We start from the raw sequence: 26,562 nt of genomic DNA on the forward strand, positions 1-26,562 counted from the left end.
CACATAGATGATTGTATACTGAATACAAACTTTGAAAAATAAGTTAAATTCTGTAAATTAGTATTTAATTAGTATTAATTATGCTAATTAGGTAAAAATGTTACATCGGTACACTCTTTTCTTCAGAGTTTCACCAAATGGCTTTATTTGTGCAATATAAAGCTGATCTTAACTCTCATTTACACATCACAAAGGAGAAATCAGTGTTAATTATAAAATATGCATAAATAAGCATCAAATGTCCTTCACATCTACCATTCTCTATCAAAATAAAAAAGTAATAAAATATTTCTAATACCCTCTTTGTGCTCTGCAGGCCTTTGTATTTCTCAATAGGGCTGACTAGTCTTTATATGAAAGAATATAAATTATTATTTTGATTATTCACAGCTTTCAAGGCTAACCTTGAAAAAACTGTGCGAGCCGCAGCCAATAAACAATTCCAATTAACTGAACTGAAATTGACACTTGCGTTTCTGACTTCCGGTGTTTTAAAAATCTCATTCAGACCACTAAGATCTCAATATTTTTCATCAAAACAACTACAGTTATATTCTAAAATAGTTATTTATGTATATGACTCAGTTTGATTTGAAAAAATAAGTAGGTAAAGCTATGACAACTCACTTCCAAGTCTCCCGTGAAGCATAACATCAAAACTAGCTGACGGAGAATTCTGCTGAATACTTCGTCAGAAACAGTGAGAGCGAGAGAACGTCCCTATAAAAGTTATCCGATTGATATTCACGAGTAATCCAGTCAGAAACCGATCAGAAGAAAGAGAGAGAGAGCCTGACCGCTTTCTTGTGACTCAAAATGCACCAGCAGTTTCCCGATGTCATGCGAGCAGAGTTTTTACTCCGTTGTACCAACTTCAACTTGCCGTTACTCCCAAAGTACTGAACAGATCTTAACGAGATAAAATTTATTTGGAAAGCAGAGATAAGTTTTTTAATGATAGTATTCATGATAGAAAATATTCAAGCGTTAAGCAGTGACAGATTTGGAAACTTAGGCCCTGTCCACACGGCAACGGATTCAGGTGAATCTGATAAAATTGTTTATTGTTTCAGCCTGGCGTCCACACGGCACCGGCGTTTTGGGTGCCCCAAAACGAAATCTTTTGAGAACGGGTTCCAGAGTGGAAAAACCTGGCAACGGGGCCATTGCGAAGTCGTCTGGATGAGTAGAATGGATTTGTTTACGATGACGTCACAACCACATGACTGTCAGTGCTTCACGCCGGGTAGAAGTGTAACGAACTCGATGCGAGCTGTCAACAAATCCTATAACTTGGTTCATGAAACGCGCTTACAAAATATTTTCACTCTGAATATTTATTGTGTAATGGTGCAAAGTGAGTGAGAGAGAGAGAGAGAGAGAGAGAATAGCCCTTAGGGCAGAGTCTTTAGTCCAAATCCGTTGCCCATGTGGACGCGATATTTTAAAAAAAAATCTCGTTGCCGTTGTCGTGTGGATGTAGCCTTAGATGACCATCTGCATGCACCATTTTCACAGCATGGCCAGCGAGCACCTGATATGCCTACAGTAAGCTGAGAATAAATTAATTATGTACCAAAATCAATGTGTCTACACGTTTTTTTTTTTTAAATTTTCACTTTACACTGATGATACTCAGTGCTGTCTCTACAGCAAGCTTGTTTTTTGGCTTTGTGTTGTTTTCCAGAGAGGGTCCTCAGTACACTTAAAGAGGTAAAAGCACAGTTTGAAAGAAATCCCTTGAATGACTTAAACTGGTGAGCAAATCAGTTTCTATCAGCAGCAGCAGCAGCAACAGCCATCATTGTAAATAGCCTCTTCACTGACTGCCTAATGGCCTCCCATTGAATCGCATGGTCTTAATTTGGTCCCCTCAGAATAGTGAATATAACGTAATTGGAAGAAGGAAGGACAGGCTACTAAAAGAGATTTGACATGTGTAACCTGTTTCATCAGACTACAATTTACCTGGAGGTGTCAATACGTGTGCAGGTCCACTCCAAGATGACAAATGCAGCCTGTTGCCTGTTGTAGTCAATGTCCTTTTTCCTAGAATTGCTTTGTCTCTGACCTCATTTGAAGTGATTAGGAAATCCATTTCTTTTTTGCTTTTAGTCCTAAATTGATGGGCCACAGCTGAATACCTACCATCACAAGTGGGTAGAGGGTGACTCCACCAGTGGTTCTTCTCACAGACCAGGGGCTCCTCGTGGCTGAGTCGGTAGCCAGAGTCACAGCCAAAAGAAACTGTGGAGCCGATGGAGAAGTCCTGGCCATAGCGCAAACCGTTGACAGGAATCCCAGGATCCAGGCAGGAGTAGGCATCTACGGTCACACCTACACACATTGACCAAGAGATCATCAGATTATCATTGTTGGATGTCAAGTGTTGTATTTATGGATATTTAAACATAAAACCAATGTTGGCTGTAAACTCGGGAAGCAAGTCAACGTAGTATGGATAAAACTAAGTGAAGCATACTAGAAGGTGTGGTCTGTTTTTCATAGCAAATACAGGCAGTGTTCTTACTCTCATAGAGGATCTTAAAGCCGCTGTTCGAGCGGCTGTTGTCGGTGGTAAAGAGCATGTAGAGGTGGTTGCTGCTGCTGAACAGAAACTGAGGCACCTGTGTGCCATTAAATGAACTGATCAGTGGAGACAGAAGATTAGGACCATCGTGGATCTCCAGGAAATCACAGTTCAGCTCTGTCTGAAACCTGGGAAGGAAAATTTCAGCATAACAAATTGGTAAAGCATTGAGTTTTGTGTTGGATACAAGTTTCCCATTCTTGAATAAGTGTGTACTAAGGTACTTTTCGAATGTGATCTTGATAGAGCGTCCTGGTTCAGCCTCTATGACCCATTCACAGCTGAGAGAGTCTTTGTAATAGCCTGGCCAACCAGGAGACAAGATGACCCCACTCGGGGCAGAGAAGTGACCACCACAAGGAGCTGTGGAAAGAGAAAAAAGCAAAATAATAAATAGCAAGGAATAGTGTGAAAAATCAGGGAGTCAGAAAAATGTCTTGTTTTTTTAGAGGCAAAGGAATTTGATTCAACAATTAATCATCTGTTCAACATTTCTCAATATATTTGTTTTTCACTATTCATCACTTCCAAAAAGTAAGTAAACTGACAAACAAAATTGGGTTGAGATGATTTATTTAATTCACGTCAGGGTGGAGAGTTAGCACATGTCATGTCATGTCTGGTCTATTCTTTTTTTTTTTTTTTAATTCATAGCTGCCAGCCTGACAAATAAGTTTAACAACCTACTCTATTAGCTACTTTCACAAAACCCACTGTGATGCCATAACTACAGCACAAGGTACTCATTCCGCATCCCACCACCTGCTGCACTACACACATCAACCGAGTTTGAGTGATGGTAGAACGATTTTTACTGATTAATTTGTGTGCTTGGTTGAGAGACAATTTTAGAAATCAGAAACACACAGGTATGTGGAAACCCTGTGGAAAGAGAGGAAATGAAATTCCAGTGCAAAGCTGTTATATAACTCTCCACCTCGGACAGTATAAAGTCACCTCATGTTTAAATAGATCAAGAGGAAATAGAGATGCTAGACAGACTTAATAATATCCTCCATGCAATGCAAGGACAGAACAACTCACAAAGCCCAAATACTGGCCAAGAACTTGATAACATTTTATCAAGGATAGAAACACAATGCACATTACCATATACTTGTTCATTGCACATAAGCTGCTGTAGCCTGTTTGTTCAGGCCCCGTAATGGTGTAGACGCCAGCATCTACAGTCTGAATATTGTACAAAATGAGTATACAGAACATAGCGATGATCATCAACAGAAGTTGCATGTCATCTTTGAAAGTAATAAGTTACTTGTCTGCATATGGAATTTGAGATTTGTCTGAATCATTGTTGTGGCGCACTCAATAACTGAACAGATGGTTACCTCGGGATGTGTTTACAATCTGCTATCATAATGTGGTCAGGTATTTGGGATTTCATAAACAAAATACTTTTACCATCCAAAAATCGTGTTCCAACAAGGTACCGTAACAATAAAAAACAAACAACACAACAACAAACAGGTAAATCATAGTTTATCGATTTTATTTAGCAAAATTAATCATTTTTAAGCCAGGGTCTATTTTGGTACACGCCTATCCTTTTATTTCAGGGAGTAATCAGTAATGTACAGTACTTAAATGTTGGGATAAAAAGACAAGAAGTTGCCTATTTTGTGCCCTCTGAATAAAGTTGTTAAATGCACTTAACTACGTAGCTACAGTAGCTAGCTCGCAGTAAGTTATTACATTAGGTTATTGACCAGTTTTTAGCCTTGCTAATTAGCTTTCTGGACAACTCAAGTGTATGGCTGGGCACTTAAACTTAGTAGGCCAGTGAATTTATCATTTGCACACCCATACAAGTGGAACTGAAGTACACATTTGAATCAAGTAAACTGAATGCACCTTTTCCAGTGTTGTGGACATATAGAAAAGGTATCAAAGGTTTCCTTATGTGTATTTTTTCTCATTGCTGTGTGATCAAAAGGAACTGGAGACAAATATTAAAACCTTGCATAAGCAGTAGGACTAAAACTTACTGTATCCATTTTTACCTTTGGATTTAAAGTCCAGAATGAGAGACTGGCAGGAATTTTAAGTGCGTTCTGATCTGGGCCTTACATTCTGGTCCATTCATGGTCATACATGCCACAACCTCCTACTCTTTAGTCCATTCACACTCACATCCTCTGAATAGGTAAAGGGGGATACCGTAATAATTGCCCTTCACAAATACTGCCTCTTAACTGGAGTCAGTAAAATTACCTTCGCATTTCGGGATGGGTCCACTCCACATCACTTTGCCGCTGCTCAGCTCACAAGTCACAGTCTCTGCTCCCTGTGTCTTAATGAAGCCATCCTCACAGATAATGGAGATTGAGCTGCCTAGCTGAAAGCTGTCACCAAATCTTCGGGCGTTTAGAGGAATTCCAGGATCCGGACACTCGTTATGGCCAAATGCTGTTAGGAGATGAAAATAAATGACAATGGGCAATAAGGTGAAAAAAAAAAAAAACTTTTCACAATACTTCCATATTATAGCAACACTGGCATAACCACATCATAACACATTGGGCAGCACGGTGGTATAGTGGTTAGCACTGTCGCCTCACAGCAAGAAGGTTCTGGGTTCGAGCCCAGTTGCCAGCAGGGGCCTTTCTGTGTGGAGTTTGCATGTCCTCCACATGTCTGCGTGGGTTTCCTCCAAGTGCTCTGGTTTCCCCCACAGTCCAAAGACATGCAGTTAGGCTAACGTAGGGTGGTCCTGGGCTGAAGTGCCCTTGAGCAAGGTGCCTAACCCCTGACTGTTCCCCGGGTGCTATAGTATTGCTGCCCACTGCTCTGGGTGTGTGCACGTGTGTTCACTGCTTCAGATGGGTTAAATGCAGAGGATGAATCTCACTGTGCTTGAAGTGTGCATGTGACAAATAAAGGTTTCTTCTTCTTCTAAAATGTCACAGCAGATATAATCCACAGGCATGAGATGCTATGTTCACTGATAATTACTTCATAATGTCTGATACGATGCCATTTTTTCTAATGTGATCTACATATGTTTAATTTTATGTTTCATAATAGATGATTCTTTTTTTTCAATGCATGATAGCCTACAAATAATTGCTTCTGTATAAATCTGTAGATTTTTTTTTAAGCAGTGATATAAGCTGAATTCAAGCTTATCCCAAAATGTTATTGATTTTCCATAGTACTATGGTAACCTACAGTATAACTGGAAGAAGTTTAGCTTTACAGAAGGCTTATAATTGTTCTCACTGCTGGAATATTCATTATGTTTCTTCTGCATGCGGAGTCATTAGGAAATAAGGAGATAAAAAGTATGAATGTCTCCACACAAGTGGCTCTTTTTATAGCTACTTCTTTAGCACCAAGCAACAAGACCGAAGCTGCACTGAACATGAAAGATACTTTCCCACTAAGGGCATTTCTTATTAATCTACCCAGAGCTATCGAACACACGTGATTCTTTATATCATTTCTATTTTAGAACTTTATGAAACAGAAACTGGACCCTGAGGCAGATGGCTCAGAAGTCAAGCACTCAAACAGCATGTCTGACTCACTGATGGACGTCTAGTGACAGGAAAAGCCTGAAAGAAGGACATCGTGTTTGTCAGAACGAATACAGCTTTAACAGTGCGCCATCACATTTCTGACAGCTCTTTACTGACAACACAAAGCAAAGTGTCAGTCCATTATGGAGGCCATGTCCTACACCACCTCCTAATGAGAGCAACCTAATATGCTTTGTGAAAAAAAAGAACAACTTTGTCCTCATTTATGGGAGAAGGATGTGGAGAAATGTTCAGCTTTCACTCAACTGAATGTAAATAAGTCGATGCTCTGTAGACATTGACAATTACTAAACACTGTGACGTGACACATTATCGCTCACGGTCAGTGACTTCCCCGCCTCGTCACGGACCGGAATAATTATCACGGACATATTATCGCTCACGGACATTGAACTCGTCACGTCACGTCCCAGGGGATCTTACCTTAGCTGACCTGTCACGTGTCATGGTATAGTTTGGATAACATACTCTAGTTAGTTAAGAATAATCAAAAGAAATAAATAAACAAATTAGTGTGTAATGTGTTAATATTTATTTCTTCTTTGGTCTTCCACATTTGCTCTGACATTTGATACATTTCAAATTCTTTGCTTTGTTAATTTCATCCTGGGTTTTATGCCCCAGTCCTTCACATGATGGATGATTCCACTGTTTACATTTAGCACAACTGAAATACAATTCACTATCCTCTGGCAGATTGCAGGAACAGTATAAAGCCTAGGTTACAACCGGACGTATGATTTTTTTGCCGTGCGATTTTTGGCGTTTCCCAAATCGCTGCGTTTTTTTTGTTCGTGGAGAAAGACGCACGTTGGCCGTAAGTTTGTCTTGCAACCTGAAAAAAACATAAGTGCCCGTAGAGTTTGTTTGACATGACAAAGAACCTCTGCGGCCGGTCTGCGGCCAGTCTACGGCTCGAAAATCAGCACGTCACACGCGCGCCCTCCGTGCGTTTCACGCGCGCCCTCCGTGCATTTCTTGCGTTTTTTGCACGTAGACTGGCTGTAGGAGCACGCACGGCCGGTTGTGACCCAGGCTTAACTGCTCCACATATCTGGGGGTTGTCAAAGAATGGACATTGAACTAACTTTTTTTCTTTGAAACATTTTATTAGATGTTTCTTCATAACTGCTTTTTCATACATTATTGTTGATGGGCATATGCCATTGAAAATGGAAAAGGCATTAGCAATGGCAAAGAGCCTACAAGCCCATTACCCTGCATGTCACATGATATATAATTAATGGTCAACAGTTTGGACTTGGGTGACACAACTTTACAGATTGCTTTGATCACTTTAAAGTGCAAGTAAGACCCCCCTGCACTGTCAAAGACATTAACTGTACCATTTTTCACAATTGACAGTTGAGAAAGTAATCCAGTGGTTACCACTACCTTCCAAGTCAGTATTTATGATCTGAACCATAGGTCCAGATACTGGCGGTGCTTTAAGTGCACCAACCTCTATGCAAGAATACAGTCCCTGCATAGACGGGAACTGGTGTTTCACTGTCATTGTTTATGACATCACGCCACACCCTGTTCTGTCCCATTTCACTGTCCCGTCACGTCCCGGTTTTACAATGGCAGGATGACTACCAGATTACACGAGTAGGACACGAGAAGAAGAAATGACAAGTCAACACAAGAATTTTTCAACTAATTATTTATTAACAAATTATATCCCATCACGGACAATAAGGTAGGTGTCCCGTCCTGTATGTCATGGTTCCATCCTGTCCCATATATCCCGTCCCGTATGTCACAGGTCTGTCCCGTCCCATATCATGGGGAGGTCACTGCCCGAGCGATGTCACGTCATGTTACGTTCCGTGTCATGGGTTTTAGCAGCAACCACAGATATTTCTAGATTGCACAGAATATATGTTCCGGATGCGCCAACATATCATCAGAAAATGGCTTAATAGAACACTTTCAGTTTTTGTCTGAAAGAATAAAAACACTGAAAAAGTTATTGGAGAAGTTACCATTTTACCCAAAGAACATCACGGCCAATATACAGACCATGTAAATGTAGTTTTCTATTTTTTTTTTTTAATTAATTTTATCTAGTTACTATCAGCTCTGCTTTGTGGAGTCCTAAGGAAAGGATGGACTTGTCAATTAAAATAAATAAATAAATTATAATAAAGTTTATTTTCACAACTAACATTAACAACTAAGCATTGAATAGAAAATTCAAATTTTTGATATAAGAACATTCCTTAAATAGTGAAATATTGCTTCTAGATTACATCAGTAACCCCTAGAAGACTAGAAAATATTTTTAATTACACTTAGATATCTTGCACTTCAAATTACCCATTTTTAACAACCCACGTATCCTGTCAAACTGCACATTAAAAACTCATAGACTACTGGAAAAGACAATGAATGTGATACGCACTGCTGTAGGTGATGTTAAAGCCTCGGCCGGACATGGAGTGGTCAGCTTGGAACTCCAGACGGAGGATGTTGCTGTTGCTGGTGAGGTGGGAAGGAACCTCGGCACCAGTGAAGCGGCCCAGGACAGCAGAGTCCAGCAGCTCACCATCCTTCACTGTCAGGATGTCATAAGGAGCCTCCAGATCAAAGTCATTGAAGGCCAAGTGGATGCGGCTGCCTGGCTCTGACAAAATCAGCCACACACAGTTGAGGTTGTTCCCATAGCCTTCTGGGTAATCAGGAGAAAGGACTGTGCCCATAGGAGCAGTAAAGTTGGAGAGACAGGGAACTGGAAGAACAGAATAGAACAGACTAGAATAGAGAAGAGTGGAACACAGCCATCCACATCATTGCATTCTGTTTTTATTTACACTTTGCACTTTGTCCCAACTTTTTTGGAATCGGGGTTGTAGAATAGAATAGAATAGAATAGAATAGAATAGAATAGAATAGATTTGAGCAGATTAGAAAATAATAGACTAGAATCAGAATACACAAGACTTAACTAGAATAGAATAGTATAGATTGCAGCTGATTAGATCTGACTAGAATAGAATAGACTCAGATTACAGCATTGAACAGAACAGACTGGACCTGGTTTAAAATAGAATAGAATTAAACGACTACTAGAATAGATCAGAATCCAGTAGAGTACAGTAGAATAGAATGAAAATATGAGACAAGCTTAGAATAAAATAGAACAGACTCGACCACACTAGAATAGACTACATTAGGCGAGACTAGAATAGAATAAAAAGATTAGAATAAATAAGAATAGAATAGACTCAGATTACAGCATAGAATACAACAGATCAGACCTGACTAATCTATTATAAAACTGAATCAAACTAAACAGAATTAATCAGACTACTAGAATAGACCAGAATTCAGTAGAGTACACTAGAATAGAAAAGAATGAAAATATTAGAATAGAATAGCACAGACTCGCATTACAGAATAGAATAAAAAAGATTAGAGGAAATAAGAATAGACTAGAATAGACTCAGAATACAGCATAGAATAGAACAGATTAGACCTGACTACTTTATTATAGAATGAAATAGAATCAAACAGACTACGAGAACAGAATACACTAGAACTGAGTAGAGTACACTAGAATAGACTATAATGAAAATATTAGACTAGATTAGAACAGAATAGAAGAGTTAAAGTCTAAACACAGTCTCTTCACAAGAAACAGCCCCCTGAAATATGCACTAGAACATAGGCAATATGTTTAAGTTGCTTTCATTTACAGTATTACAATTGGAAACACCCCACACACACGTGTGTGTGTGTGTGTGTGTGTGTGTGTGTGTGTGTGTGTGAGAGATAGGCACTGCAGCCTTATGTTGATGTAAAATGACGTCATACAGATCTAACCTAAAATGTAATTTAGGACAAACAGCAGGCCTCCAAAAATGAATTTACTTACTTAGAAAACACCAAATTATTTCTTAAAAAAAATCCAAGCATAAGCTCACATACTGCAGGCAATTAAGTTCCAGAGTCTATGTGAAATATTAATGTTGCATATGCCATGGATGGACTGTGGGCTATTAATAGGCCATATCTGTTCACTACTCCAATTAGATATGGAAGGAATTTAGCCTGTGGACTTTAGAACAACTAAAAACTACCAAAGAAAAGAAAGCTCAGAGTAGACACTTAAGCATTAAAGAAGCCAATCAGCTCTATTTTACATCAGGTATCCCCTGTGAAGCTGGAAGATACGACAGGGTTATCACTGTAATGGGGTGATTTACAGGGTTAGTCAAAATTATGTTAACACTTAAATGGTAGTAACCAATCGGAACGGTAGTGGAAGTTCATCAATGGCGTACTGCTGCACCATCTGTAAGTAGACGTCTGACGTCACTGGCGGGGTGTCAAAAAAAGTAGGGCCCGATTACGCCAGCAGCGGTCACGGCGCACCACACATTCAGGAGAAAAATAATCCATTAGTGTTAACATAATTGTGACCAACCCTGTACTGTAGCTGGGTTTATTATCTACAGCCATTACTCACAGATGCAGATTGGGACGTTAGCAGACCACTGGTTGTTGTTCTGGCAGGAAATGGTCTTCTCTCCAATCAGCTCAAAGCCGAACTGACACTCAAACCGAAGTACATCTCCATTAGAGAAGCCATCTCCTTCCCTCATCCCGTAGAGAGGTGTGCCAGGGTCACCACAGCTCTCCTTGTCAATTTCTACAAACAATGGATAAATCATCTGCTTTAATTCAATTCAGCTGTATTTGTATAGCACTTTTAATGATAGATATTGTCACAAGGCAGCCACGTAAATACACTCGAACTGATGGAAAGCCAAAAAAAAAAAAATCAGATACGCAGCATTGTATATTACTTACAACGTACACTGTCAGCATGATATGAAAAAGTTGTACACTGTCAGCATGACATGAAAAGGTTGTATATGCTTATATAAAAATGGTTTAGTTCTATGACTATGTCCCAAAACTATAGAATAACCTGGTGGAATACATGAGAAGGTGCACCACCAAATGTGCTTTATATAGTTTGCCTTTATTATATGTACTAGGGCCATTGTAGTTAGTTAGATAGCTAGATCTGAGGAGGCGTTAATATTGCAAGGAAAAAACCTTGGCATTTCTGTGATTAAAGTCAAAGTTATGAGGAAAAAAACCCTCAGATATTCTGAGATTATAAAGTCATAAATTTGTGAGGAAAAATCACAGAAATTACAAGATTAAAAAGTCACAAATTTATGAGGAAAAACTCAGAAAAATAGTCTTTTTTTGTGCATTACAACACTCAGGAAGCGGGTACCATTCCAGGGAGGGGGAAAAAGTGGACTTTGAGACTAAAGTCATAAATTTATGAGAAAAATATTGGATAATCTCTGAGATTATAAAGACCCAGATTGCCTTGCGAGGTTGGATCAGCATCCTCACACCACAGAAACCATGGCTGAGTCAAGAGCTATAGGAAATGCAGGCTTTCCTCCTTGATCATGTTATATAAAATTATAAAACGCTAAGAGATTTTCAGTGGTGGTGATAAAAATAAATTCATGAATAAATTAATAATAAAGAATAAATTATCACCCATAATAAGGGGTGTGACTGTGATTGGGGACAGGAGTTTGTGATCAGTAATCGGGTGACTGAACATGAAAGTGAGTGTGGTTGCTGGGAGTCGATGGCCACGGTGGCCATGTCTGTGGGCCACGGTGGCCATGTCTGTGGGCCACGGTATGTCCTGGGAACTGGGGTACAAGATGGATTCCGGCACCAAAATGACAGACATTGTTTTAAATGCGCTTTATACATAAACCTTACTTACAATTGTATGCAAAAAGTTTGGGCACCCCAACTTAATTCTCTGACTCTTCAAATCTTGGGCTCACTCTGAACAACCATCAAGTCAAAGCAGCTGAATGAGGATCTGAAAATCAGTCTAATAGATGCCTACAAAGCAGAGGAAGGCTGTAAAAAGACTCCAATATGACATTTATGATCATCAGGAAGGTTTAACTGACATAGGAGTGGCAGTGCATTTTGCTACTGTGCAATGTTGCTAGCACAAACATGATCTGCATGGAAAAAAGTCTTCAGAAGAAACACATATACCCTGTCCACACTAGGGATTTTGTACTGATACGATACTACTTTTGTACCGCAACACCTGTCCACACTAGCAACTATAGCGGTACTGTAACGGTATAACTGTATCGGTACGAAACCCACAAATGTATGGGTTTCGTACCGGTACAGTATCGGTAGTGTAGCGCTTCGCTGTAGTGTGGACAGATGAAGCGGCTCTGTATCGATACAAATATAATGCGCATGCGCAAAGTCACACACCTCAATCGATGTCTTCGCTGAATAAAATAGTGAAGAACGGAGATTCGTTTGTTTCTTTCTCAACTGCCTCGCACGTTTTATACAATTCGAGTGAATAAATGACCACCAGAAATACAGACTGTACATTGACAACAAAAAGCACACACACGTTGTTTCATCCGTACGGAAGCCAAGAGAGGCCCTTCATATAATCCTTTTTTTTTATTCACCTTGTTATCCCGAGATAACGACATAATTAATTCAGGATCTCAAGAAAACAACACAACTAATTCGAGATCTCGAGAAAACAAAACCGTTATTTAGAGATCTCGAGAAAACAAAACAATTATTCCGTGATCTTGAGAAAACAAAATTATTTCATGATCTCAAGAAAACAGCTGAGAAATGGTTCATTCAGGTACGCCAAGAGACTTGTGATATGCTGACTTTGGGGCTATTTCTTATTCTGTATAGACGCAACTTTGGTCATTAGAATGTCTGGAATAATCGATCACCTAATAAGGCAATATTTTGATCAGGGGTTGACACAGGGAGAGACTGCATTAAGTCTTTTAATAAGGGATAATTTCAAAATTAGTTGGCGGCACCTCCGCAGAAGACTGGCCCGGCTTCGTCTCTACCGACGGAGATACAGTGATCCAGCTGAGATCATGAAATAATTGTTTTGTTTTCTCGAGATCACGGAATAATTGTTTTGTTTTCTCGAGATCTCAAAATAACGGATGCCATATATTCTCGGAAGGAAGTTACTCGGTAACCACGGAAACATTTCGCGCACGCGCATTTCAACTACCGTGAAAGAAAACTGCAAACATTTCTCGCTAGTGTGGACAGATGCACTAAACTGTACCGGTATACTTTGTATTGATACAGTTATACCATTTTCGTACCGGTATAAGTGTGAACACAGCATTATTTGCAACCTCATCTCAAAAGTTTGAAGTAAAATAGTAAGCAAAACAACATCCAGGTAAGCCACAGGCATTTTGGAAACAAGTGCTATGCATTGATGAAGTAATAATAAAAACTCTTTGGTCACGATCAACAAAAGGTATATATGGAGAAAAAGGAGCAACATTTGGGGAAAAGAACACCTTGCCAACTGTTAAGCAGGAGGGTGGCTCTATGATGCTTTCAGGGTGTGGTGCAGCCAGTGGCACAGAAAAGATTGCACAGATAGATGGAAAAATGGATTCCAGTAAATATTAGCAGATTCTGGAAGCAAAGGTGACACAGTCAGTCAAGACACTGAAGCTGAAAAGAGATGGACTTCAACAACGGACTGACTTAGTAGGGTGTCCAAACTTTTGCATATGCAAAAATAAAATAGTTATGTTTTAATATTTGCAGAAAGATGTTGTTTTTTAATTGTTTGTGTTCACTTCAGAAATCAACAAGATGTGTAATTTGGCTAGGGGTGCCTACAATTTGAATTTTGCAACTGTACTTACTACCTAGATAAGCCAGACTCCATAAACTATGAAGGATGGAGAGAACTTGACCACTAAGGAGTCATAGATGGCCCTTTTCCACTACCCTTTTTCAGCTCACTTCAGCTCGCTTCAGCCCGACACGGCTCGCGTTTCGACTACCTCAGAACAGCACGACTCAGCTCGCTTCAGCCCTGCTTAGCCCCCAAAACTCGCACGGTTTTGGAGTGGGGCTGAAGCGAGCCAAACCGAGCTGAGTGGGGCTAGGGGCGTGAGCAGACACTCCCCTGTGCACTGATTGGTGAGGAGGAGTGTCCTCACACGCCCCGCGAGCACGCTGGGATCTGTAAACACCGTAAACCCGGAAGAAGAAGAATTACGAATTACGAGAATTTCTGAAGCCTTATGCGCCTCGCCTCATCTATATGCTCTTGCCAGTATCTGTTGCCGTTGTCGGTGACAACAAGCCACAGCACCAAGACCAGCAACACTAACGACTCCATGTCCTCCATGTTTATTATTTACTATCCGGGTCATGAGACTACCGCTTAAAAGGTCACTGATGTCACTGTTTGCGCCGCCTAATGTCATCACGTGACGTCCACCCACTTTCACTAACTCCACCCAATGTGTCCACCCACTTCCAGCCAGCACGGTTCAGCGCGGTTGTAGTCGAAATGCAACTCCAACAGCCCCACTCAGCTCGACTCAGCCGCGTTGGTAGTGGAAAAGCGGCATTAGACAAATCACGCATTTGAGGGACATCCTGCAGGAGCCTGGGCTCATAATCAACCTACTTTGACGGTAGTCCATGTTGCACAGAGCCCACTCACTGCATGCTAGGCTAATGGAGAGAGCAGTATGTCTTCCTGCAGACCTCCAACTGTGAACCCCATTGTGCTCTTCATGCATAAAAGACGAGCTGAGGAGGACGAAAGCATAATTCCAGTAAATCATATTTGGGGTAGAATTAATGCTGGGACTCATCAGAAGGAGGAGATTTCTCAGTAGACGTCTTTGGCCAGTGTGTGATGTATGGCATTAATTTCCTGTGTGACACTCTTTATGAGTGCCACAATGCCCTGCTCACTGCTTCAGTCTGAAGGCAGGGGTGAAAAAGGTTAGGCCATATTTACTGGTTTGTGCTTTACAACGGCAGCAACATGTAGAACAAATTGTCTGCAGGAAACCATAGTGCCAGATAATGCTATTCTTAAGTGAACAGTGGACATGGGATGAGTCGGCTGGGAATCCGTAAGCTATAGAGCTACTCAACATGACAGACTTTCTACGCGTGGCTGCCTCAGGATTTCAGTAGACCTCGCTGTATAAGTGTGTACATGCATTACCATCCATCAGGGATTATATATAGGAATATATACACATAGGCTGTAAAGGTTATGTTGTGGGAAGTCGGTTTTTTATTGCTGTAATTACCATATAATTATACCATCCGTGAAATATACCTGAACTGTTGTTGGGTTCATTAAATCACCCTCCACATAAACGTCAGGAAACAAGGTTTAATTTCCTAACATTTTTTTTAAATATAAACAAGAGATAAACCTAGATCTTCGGCGTCATGGATGAGGGCTCATTTCAATTATTTTTTTTCCTTCATGCATCTCTTATCCCAAAGTCAATTATTGTTGCTGATTTGTGCCCAAACATCTTTTCGCAAGCCAATCAAAGGTGAGCCCGTAGAAATAATGTTTACACAACCAAATACACTCAGCAATAATGCTTCATCTGTTCAACCACTTCATTCGAAATGAGCTTATAAAACCAGGTCAGTTTATGCAAAAGTTTCCAGACGAGCAGTTTGGACTAATAACAGAGATAAAGTATGAAGAAAATAATATTAAACTGTGTGTCCTTTAAAATCAATTCTTTCATTAGAGGTTTCATTACTGCTTCCTACAAAACACAGCTACACAGCTGGTAAGGAAGTACAACAACACGCTGTATGGAGTAATGAACAACTGCACAGGTTTTACTCTAATTCATTAATGGGTCTTCAGAGTATCAGGCAGTTTTATGTTAAATTGTAAGAGGTTATAAACAAGCGAGTATTTAAACAATTACAAATTATGATATGCACAAGATCAGGAGGTAAACTTGGGAAATTAGTGTTGAGAGTAAACAAAGCAATGTAACATTCAGAATTAAAGTCAAACTGAGAGCTCGGGTATAATCCTGAACTCAAACGGTGCATACTGATGACTGGTATAGGGCCTGCATTTTCATCACTGTGAATTTGTGAAGGAAACACACACACACACACACACACACCTAGCGGGGACCTTCCACCATACCTGTCAACCCTCCCGTTTTTCCCGGGAAATCCCTTATTTTGACTTATTTCCCGCTGTCTTCCCGGTTTTTTATTTTCCTGAAAATATCCCGTATTTTCACATTATATAAAAACGTCCCGTATTTTCACAATATAAAAAAGTCGGTAGATCCAGAATTCATGACGCGCCTCTGACAGGAGTTTACAGCAGGAAGTCGGGCCATGAATTCCCGTCCCCGCCCTCTCAGGCATCAGTAATTACAGAACTACGTCCGGAGGCGAGGCTGAACAAGTGATTAGGTCCAGTGCTGCCAGATTGTGCGGTTTCCCGCCCAAGTTGGGCGGTTTCAAGTGCATTTTGGCGGGTTTTGAACATATTTTGGGCTGGAAAACGTCAGCAGTATCTGGCAACACTGATTAGGTCTGAGGTGAAGATGGCGATGCTAATAGCTAAGAAAAACATTAGCCTCTCTTTCTTTGATGATTTCAACAAGTGCGTGGCTGGAATGTTCCCAGACTCTTCCATCGCAAAGAAATTTTCCATGGGGAAAACGAAAGCCTCCCAAATAATCAAAGGTAAGCTACACATGTTTACATTAAGTATGTCCTGGCTAAGACCTCATAAATAGCCAAGTGTAAACTAATTGGTGTATTAACTGTTTTATCCACTCATTGTCTATTTTATTTTCTATCTGAAACTTACCCATTTTAAATCACTCTTGGTTTAATATATTACTCTTTATCTCTTTATCTCTTTATCTATCTATCTATCTATCTATCTATCTATCTATCTATCTATCTATCTATCTATCTATCTAGTGTTCCGAGGCCATGACTATGGTAAAACCATAATAAATTGCAATGGAATTTAATTTATTGACTGGTTATATAATGACCTTTCTTATTTTAACATAAGATACGTATTTTAGCCCTTAATTTGGGAAATAACTGGTACCACTGAAAGCAAATAAAAATAAATGTATAGTTTATTCACAAATGCACTCTATAGCCTAAACCATAAGCATATTGAGTTTGGGTCTTGGCTATCACCAACATGCACCAGAGTACAGGAAATCACAAATACTAGATAGAAAATTGCCCCCCATTCAACTACACACCCACTTTTGGTGAAGGGTATGACTTTCCGAAATTTTCCCTTATTTTGAGTTAAAAATCTGAGAAATATCCCTTTTTTTTCAAACCTCAAAGTTGACAGGTATGCCTTCCACTGACAACATGATTAATGTACAGTCGCTAATTAATGTTATACCTGGATCCTCAGTCACTAAATATCTTCTGAATCTCAGTTTCTTACATAAAATGTGTTGGAAGTTTGTTTAAAATAAAGCATCTCATTAAAAAAATAGTACCAGTTAAAAGTTTGGACACATATTCTTATTCAATGGTCTTTCTTTATTTTTCTTAAAGGTAGACTGCCTTTCAGATTTTTTAAGTGTAGGTCATAAAAAGAATTTTCCCTGACACTGTCAGAGTGCAGGCACTTACGGATGTACGTGCAGAGGAGAGCAGGGAAGTAGATGGCTGACAAAGCCAAGACAATAGACTGAAGTGAGGTCAGGAAACAAGCGAGGGTCGGGCAATCGGCAAACAACGTAGAATAGGCGAGACAAATATCGAAGTAGAAAGAAGGCAAGCAAAGGTCAGAAAACGGAGTGACAATAAGAGAATGCAAGGCTTGGTATGTACTGGGCAAACAGAACAATACTTCGCACTAGAGTATTGTGAGAGAGTGGCTTAAGTAAGGGGAGAGCTGAGCTAATTATAGGGAAACGCATGACACCTGTAATTAGTACTCAGGTGACAGAGGGCGCTGTGGTTCTTGGGGATTGTAGTTCTGAGTGTCCATGTTTGTAGTTTATGTGTTCTCAGCAGATTTACTGAGAAACACCCGATTATTTTTGTTTAATGGACCGAATGCTACTGAATCCAATTTTACGAGTTTTTTTTTTTTTAAATAGAACAATTAATGACTTGAGGGCCACGTGGGCCTAAATTCTCTGCTATTTTTTCCTGCTTCACCATGACCCAGTTCAAGATACTACGTCATGCATCACGTGGTGGGCTTTCCCCGTTCGCGCAAGGCATTGCGGGATATAAATTTGAAACAGGAGAGAAAAATGGAGGACGTGAGTGTGCGAATGAAACGTGAAAGACCGACTACAGTAACGGAAAGTGAGAAGAAAAGACGTTATGTTGCGATGGAAAGAAAACGCAGGACCAAACTAATAAATATTGGCGGTCAGCGAGCACCTCGGTGTGATCAGCTGTTCGTTTCGCGACAGAATGATGTAACCGTCAGTGCACAGTCAAAGGTAAACCTGTAGATGGCAGTAATGCAACAATGTGGATGCCAGCTGCTGTAAAACCCAAAAGAAGAAGAAGGTGGTAAACCTGCAAATGTGTACATGGACTTCCTCTGTCTGCTTGACTGCACAATAATGACAATAATGACTGTGCAATAATGTGATTTCATGCACATTATTTGCTCAGAAATCCCCTCAAATTAAATAACTTCCCAGCCACAGAATGGCCTGATAGTTTGTGAGATATTACAGAAATAAACATATTTTTAAACAATGACCAAATTTCAGGAGAACTAAATTTCACTGATTTTATGAAATCGAACACTAACACTTTTTGTTTCCCACATAATTCCACACACGTCCCATATATCATATATTACCCATCCAAATTAAATATGATCTTATGACTAAATTTAAAATAACCTAAAAAATAAAATCACTGGATAAAAGTTCTGTGCAGGATCGAGGGTCAGAAGAACTTAGCTGGAAAACTACAGAACAAAACTTTAAACATTATCATAAAAAGTCCAGCATTGTACAGTATAGTTACTGTAAGTGTCATGAAATGTGTGCACTGCTGCAGTGTCTGTAATGGAACTGAGAAAGAAATACTTTTTTTGGATGATCGTTTGTTGTTTCATTTTTTTGTATCATAGCACCACACACTTTGCAAGACGACTAAAATAGCCATTAACGCACCCAACGTGGGAATTTCCCATGCTCTTTGATCCATTTCCATTTCCAAAAATAATTTATTTTCCAGCGGCACGGTGGTGTAGTGGTTAGCGCTGTCGCCTCACAGCAAGAAGGTCCGGGTTCGAGCCCTGTGGCTGGCGAGGGCCTTTCTGTGTGGAGTTTGCATGTTCTCCCTGTGGGTTTCCTCCGGGTGCTCCGGTTTCCCCCACAGTCCAAAGACATGCAGGTTAGGTTAACTGGTGGCTCTAAATTGACCGTAGGTGTGAATGTGAGTGTGAATGGTTGTCTGTGTCTATGTGTCAGCCCTGTGATGACCTGGCGACTTGTCCAGGGTGTACCCCGCCTTTCGCCCGTAGTCAGCTGGGATAGGCTCCAGCTTGCCTGTGACCTTGTAGGACAGGATAAAGCGGCTAGAGATAATGAGATGAGATGAATTTATTTTCCAATTCCAATCTTTCGGCTCTAATATCCAATATATTTTCAATATCAGGTCTACCTCTTTTTTCTAATATCAGCCCAATACAAATCCTGAATATTGGATCAGTGCTATATCTAATCTTCTGTGGAAAAAAAAAAAAATATATATATATATATACACACACACACACACACACAAGTATATATATATATATATATATATATTCCAAAATGAATTATTTTTTTAAATACCACATCAAAGGACCACATATCAGAATAGAACAAAACTTTGCTCAATGTCAGTTCAGACAGGAAAATAAATCCAATAAGATAATATAAATGCAATTCGTGACTCGGTATAAATACTTACTAATAAAGCTCATAATAATGTGAAGGCAGGGTTCGCTAACACTGACACTACCAGTTCTCATAAACTGTACAGGTGTTCAAGTTCATCTTTCAGTTCGGATAATGAAATGCATTTTAAGTAATGCCCTCAGATAAACCTTTCGACTTTGTTCAGAAAATTTGTTCTCTCTTTCTAATAAGATTCAGCACTTGTATTTCAGAATATGGGTAACTGAGGCTGAGAACCACACTAAAGCGGTGGAACGGAAGAAAAAGAAAGTGATGCAATATTTGGATGCTACCTTAAAATATTCAAATATTCAGATATTTGAATATTTATAAAACTAAAATAAGCTTTTGTGAAATATCCTATTTATTTGAGCAAATATATCTGCTGATCTGAAAGGAAACTGGGTTCTCTCACAGACTCTGAGGGTAAGAGCTCTTTCAGGAAGGGTGGAGTTGAATTGTTAACAATTTTGTAATACAAAGTGAGTTTATGCATTAACTGTCTAATTTTCATTTCCTCCCACCCCATCTCATTTAAAAGTTGTACTCTACTGGTGCCTTTCATGGCAGCTGTCACAGTCTTACTGGCTTCATACTGAACAAACCCGATAAGGTCGCTTTTTGATTCGGCACAGCCATCCTACAGTACGTTGACATACTCCATAATTGGTCTTACAAGAGATTTAAATAGATCAGCCGTATAAAGAGACTTAAATAGAACAGAGAAATAAAGAGATCAGCTGAAATGTTTTCATTGTATCCTGCTCGTACAGAGCGTTTTAAGAACTCATTTTTTCTAATCGACAATAAAACTCTGGAATAACATTGATGACTCTATCAGTTTCTTAGAGGGGGCAGGGACTTTTAAGACTGGGTTAAAGTATACTTTTAAATTCTCAAAATATTTCAAGCCTGCATGACTATGCATTGGATAGGTATTCCTCAATACTTCTTACTCGCAGTCATCTTGGTGCTTGTACACTTAACTCGCATCTTTTTTAACACTGGTATCAAGTCTTCTCCTGTGGTTACGCAAAAGAAAATGCAGCTCACTTTTTTCTCCATTGTCCTAGGTACGGTGCCCTTAGAACTAATCTGCTCACCTCCGCTGCTCAAATTATTTCTGCCAGATGGGAGTGTTTATCTGAAGTTGATGTGTTTCTTTTCGGTTCTAATTCTCTGACATATGAACGAAACTGTATTTAATTTCAGGCAACCCAATACTTTATTAAGAATTCTGGTAGGTTTTTAACTGATCAAAGGGTCCAATCTGTCATTTGAAAAGTGCCAGCACCTTGTACTCCAAAATTACGGTAAATATCTTGGGGCGAGCCCCCTAGATGAGCATTTTGCACTCTTGGGGCAAATGCCTATTAAAATATGTTTATTTTATTTCTATATATTTATTTACTTAACAGTTATTCCACGAAACCGAGTCATACATGAGCTGATAGCCGATGAGGTGCATAGCACCAAGTCGGCTATAAGCCATGCATGAAGAGAATGAGTGGAATAACTGTTTTATTCTATCCACAATCACTGGATTTTAAGAAACAGAGAATTTTTATTTTTTGCAAATTTGATAAATAAAAACTTTATACAAAACGTCCAACCAAATAATGTCTGCTTAGAATATAAACAAACCAGCAAAAATGATAGTCGCAATTTGTGAAAAAATTTTATTATAATAATAATAATTCTTGAAAAAAAAATATATACATTCTTACCATCAAATGCTTTTATTCCATATTTTATTGCTTTTTTTTGGGGGGGGGTATTTTCGAGTAGGGTTTTTATTTTGTTCTCGGTTGGTTCAGCAACACGCTCCACCATTTTGTTTTTCTCTACTCACGGTATATGACCTGATAGCCTAGTAGTAGAGTAGCCAATCGGAGCACGTGATTGCTCATATCCAGTGAATGTCGATAGAATAACTTTATATATATATATATATATATATATATATATATATATATTAGTGCTGTCAAGCGATTAAAATATTTAATCGCGATTAATGTCGCGACTGTCATAGTTAACTCGCGATTAATCGCAATTTAATCGCACATTTTTGTCACATGAAAAACCATTGTAATTCTCTTATCAGCATAAAAAAGTGAATGGGCTTGCTCACCGTTCGAACTACGGGGGTACACGGGGGATCCGAGATCCCCTGAAACAGACATGAGATCCCTTGAAAACATGATTTGGGAAATGTTGGGGGGTCTCTAAAATATTGGCAAAATGATGTTTATTGACATAGCAATCGTGTGTAACGGGAAGCATTTGCATATCCGAAGTGAGCGCGCGATGGAGAGCCGCGCTCTGAGACAAGCGCAAGCACCCCCCCAAGGGAAAATAAGGGACCCCCCCCGAAAATATCGGCATAGTTCGAACACTGGTTGTACCATTCATCTCATTATCTCTAGCCGCTCCATCCTTCTACAGGGTCGCAGGCAAGCTGGAGCCTATCCCAGCTGACTACGGGCGAAAGGCGGGGTACACCCTGGACAAGTCGCCAGGTCATCACAGGGCTGACACATAGACACAGACAACCATTCACATTCACACCTATGGTCAATTTAGAGTCACCAGTTAACCTAACCTGCATGTCTTTGGACTGTGGGGGAAACCGGAGCACCCGGAGGAAACCCACGTGGACACAGGGAGAACATGCAAACTCCACACAGAAAGGCCCTCGCCGGCCCCGGGGCTCGAACCCAGGACCTTCTTGTTGTGAGGCGACAGCGCTAACCACTACACCACCGTGCCGCCCTGGTTGTACCAATGTTTTTTTTTTTATTGCAGAGCATAACACGTCTTGTCACAGCCACTGCAAAGTGGGGCTGGAGCCGCCGATGGGAAAACGAAACCTAAGCCGAGCACCGTGGCTCTTCGGGGGAGGGCAGAGGACTCTGGCTGTGCGGGGCGTGGCATCATGTCACAGAGCGTTAATCTCGCGATAAAAAAATTATCGCCGTTAAAATTGAGTCAAGTTAACGCGTTAATAACGCGACATTTTTGACAGCACTAATATATATATATATATATATATATATATATATATATATACATACACACACGTGCATACATATATATATATATATATATATATATATATATATATACACACATGTAACTACATTTGAAAACTTTGCCTTGGTTAGATAGGTCAAGGATTCATTGGATTACTCATCCAATGCATGGTTTGCATGGTTTGTTATTCCTTCTCATTACTCATAAAGCTACCAGTTTTGAGTGTGTATTTATTTACACAGAAAAATCTACACACATTCCATTTATACTTTTAACTGAAAGGAGGCAAACATATGCCAAAAAACATCCACAAACAAGTCAGTATGATTATAGTGTCCCAAAGGATTATTGACTCATATACTGCCATGCTAACATAAACAAAATATATTCGATGGAATGGAAGACAGACAGTAAGCAGCTTCAGAAAAAAAATCAATAACTAAGCAACCAAATTCATGAGCATGCAGAGAAAAATGGCTTCTCTGAAAACATATTACTTTCCTTTGGATTGCAGTTCTCTAAACTGGCATTTAAAAAAGGTTTCTAGGGATTTCCAAAAAGTTCTAGTTTGAATTTAGAACAAAATATGGGAAGAAGTATCTGGGAAACAAATTGTAATTCATTTTCCATTACTTTATTTTTGCTTTCCTAACTCCACTTCCTTCCCCTTTCTCTCTCTCTCTCTCTCTCTCTCTCTGTGTGTGTGCATGTGTGTTTCTCTCTCATTACCCCAGATGGCATGCTGTTTATCACGCTGACATTAATTTATTACTAAACCTTGAGGCAGTGGAGATAATCAAAGATATGGGCTATGTAGGGACTCCTGCTTCTTTCGAGTGCATATTGCACATGTTAAATGAAGGGAAGTCTCATTCTTGTAGCCATAACTTTGACACAAACCAGTACCATGACAAGTGAACTGCTTGATTTCACACTACCCTCCATGTCGAACATCTATCAAACACTGATGTGGAAACACAAAGTGAATGACCTTTGATAATAAGTCTGAATTCACCTGTCAGCTGACATAGAAATATGGGCGGCACAGTGGTGTAGTGGTTAGCATGGTCGCCTCACAGCAAGAAGGTTCCGGGTTTGAACCCAGCGGCCGGCGAGGGCCTTTCTGTGTGGAGTTTGCATGTTCTCCCCGTGTCTGCGTGGGTTTCCTCTGGGTGCTCCAGTTTCCCCCACAATCCAAAGACGTGCAGTTAAGTTAACGTGGGGCGGCCTTGGGCTGAGGTGCTCTTGAGTGAGGTACTTAACCCCTGACTGCTCCCCGGGCGCTCTGGTGTGGCTGCCCACTGCTCTGTGTGTGTGTGTTCACTGCTTCAGATAGGTTAAATGCAGAGGATGAATTTCACTGTGCTTGAAGTGTGCATGTGACAAATAAAGGCTTCTTCTTTCTTCTTCTAAATAGTTCTGTTTTCAGCTTGAGACAATTCAAAGGAGTAGAAAGAATGAATCACTTTCTTAACAGGACGGTTCAATTAAATGTGGTCTGCTTTTGTTTGCAACACCTTTTTATTACCTTCTTCCTCTGTCTTTCTCAAGGTCCCTATCTCTTCCTTCATATTTGTTTGTAAGACTAACTCTGAATGTGTACATTAGTCACAATGCACCAATACAAAAGGCACACATGTATTGACTTTCCTGAGAGATCTGACATTAAAAAAAAAGAAAAAAGTACCAAGTCAAAAATAAATGTTGATTCCATTCAGCAATGTAAAAACGTTCTGTAAATGTCTCTCATTATCTGTAGCCGCTTTATCCTGTTCTACAGGGTCGCAGGCAAGCTGGAGCCTATCCCAGCTGACTACGGGCGAAAGGCGGGGTACACCCTGGACAAGTCGCCAGGTCAGCACAGGGCTGACACATAGACACAGACAACCATTCACACTCACATTCACACCTACGGTCAATTTAGAGTCACCAGTTAACCTAACCTGCATGTCTTTGGACTGTGGGGGAAACCGGAGCACCCGGAGGAAACCCACGCGGACACGGGGAGAACATGCAAACTCCACACAGAAAGGCCCTCGCCGGCCACGGGGCTCGAACCCAGGACCTTCTTGCTGTGAGGCGACGGCGCTAACCACTACACCACCGTGCCACCGTTCTGTAAATGTAGTGTGTTTAATTTATTAAAAAAAAATAGTTTTATTATTTTACAGGATTGCTCTGTAAAAGATAAGAACAGTGCATCAGTTTACTGTAAAACAAAAGAAAAACCACAGCAGTGGAATATGTTTTAAATGGGAGTGAGAATTATAACGTGAAAATTAGTGAACTGTTTTTTGTGCCTTTTATTTTCCTGAGTACTTTAGATGAACAAAAACCCTCTTTTAGTTGAAGCTTACACACTAACACAAACTTCTGTGTCATAAAGCACTGAAATTCGTCTTTGGTACACACTGTCTCAAAGGTAAGCTAGTTGAGGGAAGTGATGACTCAGTATTTAAGCCTTTAAGCTACAGATCAGAAGGTTGTGAATTCAAATCTCAGCATCACCAAGCAAGGTTGGGTCCCTGAGGTCCTTAATCTTCATGCTGTATCCTGTAAATTTTAATTGCTTTGGATAAAAGTGTCTGCCAAATGAGCAAATGTAGCAGAAACATACAATGATATACTATAAAAGGTACAGCAATTACCTGGAAATATATTACACTATTTTACTGTAAATTAGGTCTTCAACTTCATTTCATCTCAAGTGCAGTACCAGTTATAAGTTTGCACACCCCTACTCATTCATAGGTTTCTCTGTATTTTGACTATTTTCTACATTGTAGAACAATGCTGAAGACATCAACGCTATAGAACATGGATGGAATTATGTGGGAAACAAAAAAAGTGTTAAAAATGCATTTGAGATCATCTCATCTCATTATCTCTAGCCGCTTAAGCTGGAGCCTATCCCAGCTGACTACGGGCGAAAGGCGGGGTACACCCTGGACAAGTCGCCAGGTCATCACAGGGCTGACACATAGACACAGACAACCATTCACACTCACATTCACACCTACGGTCAATTTAGAGTCACCAGTTAACCTAACCTGCATGTCTTTGGACTGTGGGGGAAACCGGAGCACCCGGAGGAAACCCACGCGGACACGGGGAGAACATGCAAACTCCACACAGAAAGGCCCTCGCCGGCCACGGGGCTCGAACCCGGACCTTCTTGCTGTGAGGCGACAGCGCTAACCACTACACCACCGTGCCGCCGCATTTGAGATCATCAAACAGTAAATAGTAAATAATAAAAGTACAGTAAAAAGTCATATTCCACAACTGTAGTAAGCTATATTATGCCAAGAACTACTCAACTAAGTAAAGTAAAACGACATCCATCATTACTTTACTTTAAGACATGAAGTGTCTTTTAATTAATAAAAAATAAAGAAAAAACATTGAATTAGAAGGCGTGTCCAAACTTTTGACTGGTACTATATGCCTCACTGCAGTCTGCAGGATTGGATGTGGGTAGAGAGAGAGATTTCACGCACTTACCATATATGGGGGTTGTAATGTACAAGGGTTATGGTTATGGTCAGAGTTTGGTTAGGGTGTATCC

General features: G+C 40.0%; 1 protein-coding gene across 1 annotated transcript in view; it reads right to left on the bottom strand.

Annotated features, from left to right (window-relative positions):
- csmd3b (CUB and Sushi multiple domains 3b) overlaps positions 1-26,562 on the bottom strand; it is an 898,971-nt gene that overhangs the window by 322,380 nt on the left and 550,029 nt on the right. The window contains 6 exon segments of the mRNA XM_060942250.1: positions 2,149-2,337; positions 2,531-2,718; positions 2,815-2,953; positions 4,823-5,017; positions 8,558-8,884; positions 10,625-10,807. Of these exon segments, the coding sequence (XP_060798233.1) occupies positions 2,149-2,337; positions 2,531-2,718; positions 2,815-2,953; positions 4,823-5,017; positions 8,558-8,884; positions 10,625-10,807 (1,221 nt within the window).

This window comes from Neoarius graeffei, chromosome 16, assembly GCF_027579695.1.
Source record: "Neoarius graeffei isolate fNeoGra1 chromosome 16, fNeoGra1.pri, whole genome shotgun sequence".
NCBI classification, from domain to species: domain Eukaryota; kingdom Metazoa; phylum Chordata; class Actinopteri; order Siluriformes; family Ariidae; genus Neoarius; species Neoarius graeffei.